This window comes from Lytechinus variegatus, chromosome 11, assembly GCF_018143015.1.
Source record: "Lytechinus variegatus isolate NC3 chromosome 11, Lvar_3.0, whole genome shotgun sequence".
NCBI lineage: Eukaryota > Metazoa > Echinodermata > Echinoidea > Temnopleuroida > Toxopneustidae > Lytechinus > Lytechinus variegatus.
Window position 1 is genome coordinate 8765060 of NC_054750.1, and position 12720 is coordinate 8777779.

Genomic DNA, 12720 nt, shown 5'->3' on the forward strand with positions numbered 1-12720 from the left:
TATATTTTTTAAGCGGCGCCTTTTCTTTTATTTTTTTCAAGCAGCGCCTTTTCTTTCTTTTACTTTTCTTTTATTTTATTTGAGCGCCCCCCCTGGATCCGCCACTGTGTTCCCTTAAATCATTTGTAAAAGAAAACTAAATGAAATAACCCTTTTTGGATTTATATTTATATCCTCTTTGTACGAAATGTGTGTGCATAGTGATAAATTTTGAACCTGCCAACTTTAGGGAGCGTTTCATCACCATTTTCGTCCGACAAGATGTCCAATTCGACAACTTTCCTTGATTTTGATTGGCTGAGAAGCACTGCTGTTATTCTTGTATCTGTCGAATAAAATGGAGACATTCTGACAAGTCCTGTCATTCATGACAACTTTCCCTGTCGTAGATGGCAGTGTGCACATTTTGGTAATAAAGATGGCAGCTCCCATTGATGATTTTGAACCGCGTGTTGTTCTGCCAGGGGATTCGTTGACAGGATATATTTCCGGAGGCGGAGAGCTTCATAATCAAATTATTCTTGGACCAGGGCTAAGGCAAGATGAAGCCAACATATGCTCAACAAAAGCAGGAATTCTAAGACGGAAGAAACCACATACTTTCTGGATAGATTGCCACCAAAAGAGGGTAGGTAACGCAAAAATCAATAGGTGGGACTGACACTGACAGCTCAGTAAAATTAGACAGCTTTCAGCCGTCTGTTTCGAGGATTTTTTTATGAGTGGAGCCAACAGAGTTCAGTGGAACAACCTACATAACAGACACCAAAGCTTTTGGTCTAGGTTAAAATTAACCCAGGGAACTGGAGTTCACGGGCGGGAGCTCAGCCTGCCCCAGGCCCAGCCCAGGGCCAGGACCTTAAGTTACTGTGTAATTGACCATACTCACTAACCCAGGGGGCTCCCGGCCATGTAGCGGTCGAGAGCCCAGGATCGCACGTGCAATTTGGCATACTCACCTGCACCTGACAAGCGTGAAGTATGGTCAAAGTAATTCTCCACATAAATAGTTAAAACCATGAAAACAGAAATCAAGCACTTACCACGATTATATGGATGATGCCTAACGAGTGGCAGTTTTTCTGACATCTGAAAGATTGATTTTGTTGCTGTCTTTTCTCTACTTGTTGAAATGGGAACCAGCGTGGAAAACTCACCATGTAGTTGTACATGGTGGTTCTCATTTCAGCGAGTATAGTAAACTAGTTTGATCTGGATATACTTGCTAAAATGGGAACTAAACATGCTGGTTCCCATTATGAAGAGTAGATAAAGACAGATTCTAATGAGATTTATTCCGTCAGTGATGGTTCTGATGAAATAAAGTTCTCAAGAAAACTGTCTTTATCTACTCGTGAAAATGGGAACCAGCACAATTCAGAAGAATTTTCCATAGCTGGTTCCCATTTTGAAGAGTAGATAAAGGCACTCATTCAATGAACAAGGTTATGATATAACCCATTGGGCTCGTAGTGGTCAGTAGAGGCGCTGGTCAGAAAATTGAGATTGTCCAATTTTTGTTACAGATACTGTCTCAGCCTCAGGCTCAGTTTTCAAAGATTTATCCACAGAAGAAATCTAGGAAAGTTCATTCTCCTGCCAAGTGCTGACACCAATTTAGCACTCTCAAAAGACTCAATCCCTATAATTGCTGTCCAGAGGGACTATGTCCTGCAGGGGTAAGTGAAAAAAACAATCTCAATAATCGACAGGATTTGTTTTGGTTTATGAAGATATCCTTGTTTTCTGGGACAAACAAATCAGGATCAGCCAGGTTCGTCTTAACTCGCTCAATCGCCGTCAGCGCAGCTACAGCTGAGCGTACGAACGTGCCAGCCAATTCGCTGGCGCATCTGTATGCTCAGCTGCAGCTGTAGCTGAGCGTTCAGACATGCATACTTTTTTTCTTCCCCTTTATCAATTCGATGCCAAAACATTGTAATGGCAAATATGTGTGCGAGGTAGCCATGGTCATTTTGCGAATACGATGTTTTCAAATTGGCATAGAATGTAGTCATTTATCTTAGTTTAACTGCCTCAATAATCAACCCTTTGATCACAATCAATGGAAAGACAAGATAAAGACTAGATACATTGTAGATGACTGCAATCTTCTATTTTAATTTTTTGTTTGAAAGAGGAGGGTTTTTTTCTAATTCAAAACTGACAAATCAGAAGGATTTGGCATTCATGCATATGGCTGTTTTCAATCTCGATCTCTTCCAGTATGTACCAGCTAAAGGAGACAAGGTTCTAGGAATAGTGACCCAGAGGGCAGGCGATATCTTCAGAGTGGACATTGGGGGCCAATCCAATGCTACTCTATCATATCTTGCATTTGAAGGAGCAACAAAGAGAAATAGACCAAACGTTCAGGCAAGTATGATTTACCATCATGTTGTTACCTAGCTTGGCAGCAGAAGGGTGTTAGGATCTACGTACAGTACATCAATCCCCATTCCTATTTGTCAGGCAGAAGGACTATTACTCTAGCGGATGCTTACGCTAACGCCTTTATGACAACCGCACAGAATTTGAAAATTGCAGGACTTGTACAACTTACCGCCCTTCTGCTAGACGGGACAATTTGTGACAGCCTTTAGGCAACAATTGAATGTTTCAGCAAAGGCAAAGATTTTGTTTCAATGTGAAATGTTATTCTTTTTAATCAAAAATAAAGAAAGAGAGAGAGAGAAAGTCCAGTGATTACTTAAACATGAGATGTTCACTTTGTGCACTATCTGTGAACAAGCAGTTAGAAAAAAATAGGGAATAATTTTGCTTTACAAATTTGAATTAGCATTTTTGGTCATAAGAGAAAAGCTCTCAACTAAGTAATGTACTGTACAGTCCTATGCAAAATTATGCTATACAAAAGACTTCATGCATAGCTGTCTTTCAAAAATGTGGATCAAATTGCAATGCAATTCCAGGAAAATTATTCCCTGATGTTCGTATCTCCTTTATTTGAATTTACAACTGCAAAGTTTGACAGTGTGAAGAAGAATGGCTCTTTTAGATAAGCTAATTTTTGAATGTTTACTTTTTAAGGACCAAATTACTATTTGGGCTTTACAGAGAACCTTCCCTAGCAATTATTGTATGTATTGGCCCTTTTGGGATGACTTGTCCCATTGTTAGTGATTTTGGTCAATGTGCAGGAAAGATTGACAACATGATGAAACTCTTGTATCATCTTTATATGTCGTCTTTCCTTTGACATAACATCAATGTTGCAGGTCGGAGATGTTCTGTATGCCAAACTCCTGGTTGCAAATCGGGACATGGAACCAGAACTGGTATGCATCGACAGTACCGGTAGATCACAGGGATTAGGTGTGGTAGGAGCCGACGGCTTCATGTTCCAATGCAGCCTGGGACTTGTCAGAAGGTACGTACATATATGTTTATGGGGCTAGTTTCTTCATAAAGAACTTACAGGTACCCGCATGTACCATGGAAACTGAGTTTAATTGGCTATGCAGCCCTGTTACCATGATCAGGCCTTTGGTGTAAGGTTATCTATTGGAAGCCAAGTTATGGCAGAGATGTAAAGTTTGGTTAATTAGTTGGCAGGAGGAAGCACCCTCCCCCCAAAAAAATAAAATAAGAGTGTGTGTGTATTTGAGTTTTGTCAGACGTGTATCAATCAGATATGATTATTTACGTCTGGGACCGACCTTTAACGTCACCATCCGAAAGACGTGACCAGGGCTCGAACCTCGGACCTCTGCATCAATTTGTAACTTCCCCACATAGCTTGGATTACAGGCGCACGCCACAATGCCCAGTTGATAAAATAAGAAATAAGCATGTACCGGTATATACAGAATTGCTTCAAGATCCACATTATGAAAACCCATCAGAGTCCCCTCTAAAAAATGGTTATCTTGCAAACGAGACTCTTTCATGAATTGGCTGATGTGCAAAATAAAATCTATGGCCTGTGTCAATAACAAATTTGCAATAATAATTAAACCGCAATCCTTCAGTCTGATTGGCTGATGATAAATGTGTCATAGAAATTGTCATAAAAATTGTCTTTGAAATGGAACCCTTTTTTTTTTTAAACAACGCAATAACAGCACTTGGTCTGTTGTCTCGTGCCATGATTGTTCCTGGGGGTCCTGTAACATAAAGCTTAGAAATTGATTGTATAATGATTGATCATACACAAAAGTTAATGCAATGGATCATAGAAATCAGCCCTGAAATTGATTGTATAATGATTGATCATACACAAAAGTTAATGCAATGGATCATAGAAATCAGCCCTGAAATTGATTGTATAATGATTGATCATACACAAAAGTTAGTGCAATGGATCATAGAAATCAGCCCTGTGATCAATTGCTAAGCTTTATGTTACCTGGCCCATGAAAGTCATCTCCAGTAGGGGAGACTCCCATCAAACATAGAAGGGTTGCAGCTCTTATATGGTGAACCTCTAATTGCAAATTGTGCTTCCTGTATGATTTTACATAATTTATATTGGATAAAAATAATGAATTTCAAGATTATTTTCCGTGCTAGCTGATACTTTCTGTTTTCAGAAATGCATGTGCCAACTTTAATTTTGCTCATGCAGAGGACTGTCAAGATCAAAAGGATGACCATCATGTTCGCTCTCCCCCCCCTCCATTATCAGCACAATAGACAGCCAAGTATATTTTGGTTGATTTTATTTTGTTATTCTTCCTGTTGATAACTTTTGAGCCATTTCTCATTTCATATAGCCCGCAATGCAGGCGAAGGCTGCAGCTATTGTCTTTGCCTTCATAGGAGTCTGTTGCTGTTTAATACATGTATGAAACATCAATAATGGTCTGATATACAGAAGACTGCAAAATGTGGGTGCGAAGTAGCCTCCGCCTATACACTGGTCTTGCATTACTTGTCTTCTTGTTTCTTTTGAAAAGGATACGGTGCAGGTTTTTCCTTACATAAAACTGCCTCTGGATATTTGCCAGTAATAGAAAACAACAAGTAATGCAAGACAGGAGTGTATCGGCAGAAGCAGACACGTTTCGTTGTCTTCTGCATCATACTACCTGCATTGCTGATGTAACAGCATCAGACTCGTATAAAGGCAGAGACAAAAGCTGAAGTATTCCCCTATATTTTAGGCTATATTTCATATTGATAAGAATGTTGATTCAAGAAATTTAAATGAATTCTTTGTTTCTTCCCCTACCAGGCTCTTGTCTAAAGACTGTCCAATTATGAAATTACTCAATGAGAACATTCCATATGAGATTGCCTTGGGTATGAACGGTAGGATATGGGTCCGAGCCAAATCAATAAGGACAACGATAGCTGTGGTCAATGCCCTCGCAAACTGTGAGTTTATGACAGACGAGGAAATACAGATAATGATGCGTAGACTTGTGAATGGACTTGCTGGATTTTAAATCGAAGAATACGATGGCCATGGAGAATGCCCGAGTCGCAAACTTTGAGTTTTTGACAGACGAGGAAATAAAGACAATGTTGCGTAGACTTGTGAATGGGCTTGCTGGATTTTAAGTTCATTTCAGTTTTGTAAGGATGGTTAAATTCCAGTTAGATGTAACAATTGTTTTGAGGATAGCTCAGCGAGTTCCTAAATAAGAGTGTGAACTGTACTTAAAAGGGAAAATCTACATGTATGAAATGTCTCTGAGTATTGATATGGAATATCACTTATGACTACATTAAGGACCTACATGTACCCAATACATGTACCAAGTATAATTCCTTGCATTGAGTTGCTTGTTTGCAAGAAATCCCATGATGAGCAGGACTGAATACTTCTTAGTTGTGATTTGAAAAATTATGTTGAGAACTGTATGAACAGACTTTAAATATGAAAGGACTGTTTTTGTCTCACCTGCATAGCAGAGTGAGACTACATTGTACAGTGCGTCCCAGAATAAACGAAACCGAGATTTAGATAATTTATCATAACTTAATCATAAATGGAATAGACAAATGACCTACCAATTTAAAGCTTAGAATCTCCTCTTTCATCTGATATTACTTAGGTTATTTCTTATTCACGCATGAGTGAGCAAAAACAATTTGAAGAAAGGATACCAAAAACTCATTTGGCCGGGGGTATCTGGGTTTCAAAAGGAAAACCACATTTCTCAAAAGTTCAATATCAGCTCTTTAATTTGGTACCAAAATTACAGAAAATGGTCAAGAAATAAAAAAGTTCTGGTCATTTGAAATAAGGCTTGTATTTCCATAATTTCATGAGATAAACGTGTTTTCACCGGTTTCCCACAGAAGCTTTCGCATGGTGAACAAAAGATTTAATGCATGGCTGATTGTCAACAAAACAGAGTGTCGAGAGAGTTTGAAAGCCAGCCTGGAGAACCTCTTCATTTTATGAAATTATTGAAATTCAGAACTTTGTTATTTCGTGACCATTTTCTGTAATTTAGGTATCAAATTAAAGAGGAGATATTGAACTTTTCAAAAATGTGGTTTTCTTTTTGAAACCCAGATACCCCCTGCCAAATGAGTTTTTGATATCCTTTCTTCAAATTGCATTTGCTCACTCATGCGTGAATGAGAAATAATCTAAGTAATATCAGATGAAAGAGGAGATTCTAAGCTTTAAATTGGTAGGTCATTTGTCTATTTTATTTATGATTAAGTAATGATAAATGATCGCTAAATCTCGGTTTCATTTTTTCTGGGACGCACTGTATAGGCGCCGCTTTTCCGATGGCGGTGTCAACATCAAATCGTAACCTGAGGTTAAGTTTTTGAAATGACATCATAACTTAGAAACTATATGGACCTAGTTCATGAAACTTGGCCATAAGGTTAATCAAGTATTACTGAACATCCTATTAGAGTTTCATGTCACATGACCAAGGTCATTTGGGGTCAATGAACTAAGACCATGTTGGGGGAATCATCAAAATGTTAACCTGAGGTTAAGTTTTTGAAATGTCATCATAACTTAGGAAATATATGGATCTAGGTCATTAAACTTGGACATAAGGTTAATCAAGTATCACCAAACATCCTGCATGAGTTTCACGTCACATGACCAAGGTCAAAGGTCATTGGTCATTTGGGGTCAATGAACTTTGGCCGATTTGGGGGTATCTGTTGAATTACAATCAAAACTTTAAAAGTTTTTGGATCTGATTCATGAAACTTGGACATAATAGTAATCAAGTATCACTGAACATCCTGTGCAAGTTTCAGGTCACATGATCAAGGTCAAAGGTCATTTAGGGTCAAACTTTGGCCGAATTGGGGGTATTTGTTGAATTACCATCATAACTTTGAAAGTATGTTGGTCTAGTTCATAAAACTTGGACATAAGAGTAATCAAGTATCACTGAACATCCTGTGCAAGTTTCAGGTCACATGATCAAGGTCAAAGGTCATGTGAGGTCACTGAATTTTGGCCACATTGGGAGTATTTGTTGAATTACCATCCTATCTCTGTAAGTGTATTGGTCTAGTTCATAAAACGTGGAAATGAGAGTAACCAAGTATCACTGAACATCTTGTGCGAGTTATAGTAGTTTTCAAAGTCAGCACTGCTGCTATGTTGAATCGCGTGATGCAGGTGAGACGGCCAGAGGCATTCCACTTGTTTTATTTTATGTATACTTGACCATTTCTGAAGAAAAATTCAAGAAACATCTTTTGAAATACATTAGCCTTTTGTGTGTTTGATCTGCAGAAAACAACAGATCCTTGTGTCAATTTGTGTATGTTGATATCAGACTCTTGCCTACTTGTACTGGGATTGGTTGGCCTATGTGCAAAGCATATACAGGGTAATACATAGGCCTATTTGGGAATCACAGTTCAGTACTCTATGGGTTAAGAATCTGTAAAGCTACGGTCACAAAAGTTTGTACGAACAATTCTATCATACAAATCTGACCACTCATACAAATTCTAGGTGTTTATAGAGATTTGTAGATAGGGCATAGATTCTTTTATAGAACAGCTCAAGATCTTCTTTAGAAACAAAATGATTATCGGTTAGACAATGGCACTAGGATTTGTACAATTTTCGTAAGAAAACCTTGCAGTATTTTGTCTGACATACATGTATGGCCATCTTACAATTTCTGTTGACATAAGATGGTTGCATGTGTAACTTGCGGCACTCATAAGAGTAAATCATTTTTTTTACTTGTCAAGTGATCAAATCAACCCATCTTTTTTGTGATCATGTGTACTTTCAAGTTGCTAAGATTTTGTTTAATTTGTATTGAATACATAACTGTGTAAATAAAACAGACCATTATTTTAACTGAATTGCCAATTGAAATTTCTCCATGTTCTTGCTTGTACCACTAAACACTTGCTATGATTGGACGTCTATGGATTACCTAACGCTGCAGTGCTTTGAAATGTCGGGTGAGGTCAACTTCTAAAGGCTGCAAAATCACACAAGTTTGGAAGTCACTTGTTTCTTTCTGTGTTGATATCTTTTCTCTCATCTCTCCAACTACTCAACTGAAGCCTCTCAAATTTTCTGGTTTACAGTCCTTAAAGGACAAGTCCACCCCAACAAAAAGTTTTTTTTAATAAAAGCAGACAATTCCAACAAGCATATCACTGAAAATTTCATCAAAATTGTACGTAAAATAAGAAAGTTACGAAATTTTAAAGTTTCCCTTAAATTCACAAAACATGTGCACATCCTGACCGGTATGCAAATGAGCAGACTAATGATGTCACTCACTACTTTTTGTATTTTATTAGATGAAATATGAAAAACTCTAATGTCATGTGAAACAAAATTGTATTCCTCTCTAAACATATTTTCATAGTTAAGTCAAGTCGGTCTTTATTGCCAAATCTGTAAAAATTGAAATATTGTATGATTCAAACAAAACTTTAAAATGTCATAACTTTCTTGTTTTTCATCTATTTTGATGAAATTTTCAGTGTCATGCTTGTTTGATTTTTCTGTATCGATTCAAATCTATTTTTTTCTAGGGTGGACTTGACCTTTAACAACACTCATTTTCAGAAAAGAATACAATAGAGCAGTTTGTAGTTACTTCATGGAAATTTTGGTCAAATGACCTTTCATTTCTTTCATTATGATAGGCAGATTTCAAAGCAAGATATTACGTAAGCTTGCCTTACATAGCAGAATGAAGAAATTGAATAGACCAGGTGACTAGAAAAGCACACCAATGAACACTTTATGACAGGATTTGTTGCATTCCAATTTCAATGCACATCGTAGCATGTTGTACAATGTACTTTGCAAACTGTGAAATACATGTACCAATCCTTCGTGGACGCATTGTTGTTTTTTGTGGATGTAAATGAAAACCACAATTCAAAAGAATATATGAATAATCAAGACATCAAAGTTGGTGCTTATCTCATTAGATTTTAAACCACCATGTCACTTAAAGAACAAGTCCACCCCAACAAAAACTCGATTTGAATAAAAAGAGAAAAATTCAGCAAGCATAACACTGAAAATTTCATCAAAATCGGATGTAAAACTAAGAAAGTTATGACATTTCAAAGTTTCGCTTCATTTCACAAAAACAGTTATATGAACGAGCCAGCTACATCCAAATGAGAGTCGATGATGTCATTCACTCACTATTTCTTTTGTTTTTTACTGTTTGAAATATGAAATATTTTGATTTTCTCATCATTGTCATGTGAAATGAAGTTTCATTCCTCCCTGAACACGTGGAATTCCATTATTTTAACATTTTGTGCTTCAGGCAAGGAGGTCCCAATCGTCAAATTCGTAAAAATTGAAAATATTGTATAATTCAAACAATAAAAAACAAAAGAAATTGTGAGTGACATCATCAACTCTCTCATTTGGATGTAACTGGCTCGTTCATGTAACTATTTTGTTAAAAATAAGCGAAACTTTGAAATGTCATAACTTTCTTATTTTACATCCGATTTTGATGAAATCTTCAGCATTGTGCTTGTCTGATTTTTCTCTATTGATTCAAATCAACATTTTTCTGAGGTGGACTTGACCTTTAAGTACAAAAGACCTTCCTCTGATCATGCAAAGAATCTTTTGACCATGCGTAGAAAGGAACTACGAACTGGTTTATTACCTCCCAACCTCCATTTTCTCGCCTCTCCATTCCATCCATTCCTCTATCTACTTTCCAGTCATTCAAGGTCTCACCAAGCATGGCGTACCGTAAACCAGTCCTGTAATGTTTCATAGTGTTTTGTTTTTATGCATTCCAAAATGAACTTTAGAATGAATCCAAGCAAACAAAAAAAAAAGAAGAAAAAATGAACATGTTCCTTGTTGACTCTTCTTGTTCATGACCATTTGCTTTCTTTTGCAGCTTGCCATTTTAGACCTCATCCAACACTTTTGAATACTGTCTCTTTTTCTATGATGGCACAACCACAAGTAGGGTATCATTGACAAAGAATGAAATAATCTTGATTTGATATCAAGCATGGATTATTTAATGATTGTGATTCTTTGCATGGGCAGCCCCCCCCCCCCCCCTTTGGCTCAGCTCTTGCACTTTCAAAACCATTCAGCATTCCCTGCTTAACACGATGAGGGAAAAGGGATGAAGGACTTGGATAAAGATGTATCAGCACAAGCTTTCAATAAATGAAATTGGTGGCTGAGCTTGCTTTAGTATTGAGCATGCATAGATTGACTGTTATCTGCATCTTATGTTGTTTGGGCATTTTATTGTGTCCTTGAAAGCACCTGATTTAATTCAGGTAAAATAGGCTGGCTGTGCAAGTATATCCATCTATCCCAAGAGATGGAAGTAATTAAAGTTAACCAACTGAATACAAAAAATTATTAGTACACACTCCATACTGTCAATAGAATTTTATTAAATCCATATAATACATGTACTTGCATTGTAAATCATTCAATCACTTCTTCCATTAAAAAATATTGAAGATTCAATTCATCATATCACGGTTATTGGCACAAAACTGTTAACCTGTTCAGGAAATTACCATCTCATAAAGACCCAACAAAACTAGCTGCTAATTATTGTTACTATCATGGAGTCCTCCACTCCACTGATTGGCTACTGAACCCTATTACCATCATGATAGTTGGTTGCCATAATGGTGAAGTTTAATACCATAGTAGTGTCTACATTTCAACTTGTGCTTAGTAGGCTAGATTACTCAAATTATCTATTGTTCAACATCAATAAAACAGACTGTGAAAGGTTACAGCGCATTCAAAATCGCGCCGCTAGGATTATCTTGAAAGCTCAGAAGTATGAGTGGGCCACTCCTTTGTTAAAGCATTTGCACTGGTTAACAGTTGACAAAAAAAATTCCTTACAAAGTTGCACTGTTTGTTTATTAGTGTATGCATAAAATGGCACCCAAATACCTCGATAGTTTACTTAGATCCCACACTGGCCACATTATAGACTTCGTTCTAGTGGAGACACTACAATTTTACACATTCCTAGAGTTGTTTCAAAAGGGGGGAAGCTAGTTTTGATTTTTGCGGTCCCAAATTATGGAATAGTTTACCAATTCACCTTCGATCATGTACTTCAGTTGAATCTTTTAAAAGAAATTTGAAAACACATTTATTTTTGTTGTAGTGTAACTGTAATATTGGAGAGCAATTTGTACAAAGCGCATAGAGCAATTTCAATTGATTATGCGCTATATAAGTACCAATTTATTATCATATCATTATCAACTCCTGGTTAAAGCTTTGACTTGTTTCACATGGGTTTGTATTCTGATAGCCATGGTTTAGTTTGCATACATTCGTAATTCCGAAGCTTCCTCAATCCGAAGGTTCGGTTATTCCGAAGAATTGTATTTCCCCAGGTTCATAATTCCGAAGGTTTGTTAGTCCGAAAACGTAATGATTAACAAACCTTATTTCGTTTTCGGACTAACGAACCTTCGGAACAACAAACCTTATTTCGTGTTCGGACTAATGAACCTTCGGAACAACAAACCTTATTTCGTGTTCGGATTAATGAACCTTCGGAACAACAAACCTTATTTCTTTTTCGGACTAACAAACCTTCGGAGCATCGAACCTTTTGTTTTCGGATTATCGAACCTTCGGAATAACGCCACAAGTGTTCGGATTAACAAAGCCTTTTACGTTTTCGGATTAACGAACATCGAGGTATAGGCAATTTACGTGTTTCGGAGTTACGAACCTTTTGAATTACGAAGTGTAACCGTTTAGTTAACCCTATATGAACTTTAACCACACTCATATGAAATGCCATTTGTCATCTCATTCATCATTTCATCCTGCCATGTTCAATTGTGAAAAAATGACTTTCGTTATGAAGTTGGAAGAAAATGATATCCCAACTAATTACATGGCACATATTTGTTACAAATATAATGAAATATTTACACCAGCCTTCCAGAGTAGTGTGGATTAAAACACTTGAGAACACCACCCATGAACGTTTTACATAAAACTATGATTAAGGAAATATTTCATTCAATTCCTTCTTTTGACATACTATCCGAGAACTCATTATTTTCCATGTTTGATAACTGCAGTAGTCTTCACACTGAAATCATTGCAGGGGATAGATAGGAAAAACATGAAGATGTGAATTTTAGACTTGGGCCTAGATCTTATTTCATACATAAATGTATTCTTCTACAAGGATGCTTGTACATTTAAAAGAATAAGATGGCACTCCAGGACAACCTCAAACTACAATGAATGTACAAACTCAACATTCAACAGATACTAAAAATCTA

The 12720-nt window shown here is 36.9% G+C and overlaps 1 protein-coding gene across 1 annotated transcript; it reads left to right on the forward strand.

Moving 5' to 3' along the window:
- The first annotated feature begins 385 nt into the window (after positions 1-385).
- On the forward strand, positions 386-5899 carry LOC121424532 (exosome complex component RRP40-like). Its single transcript, XM_041620249.1, has 4 exons — positions 386-628; positions 2227-2376; positions 3240-3391; positions 5198-5899. Exons 1-4 carry the CDS (start codon positions 419-421, stop codon positions 5409-5411), a joined length of 726 nt encoding a protein of 241 aa, XP_041476183.1. The 5' UTR covers positions 386-418; the 3' UTR covers positions 5412-5899.
- The last annotated feature ends 6821 nt before the right edge of the window (positions 5900-12720 follow it).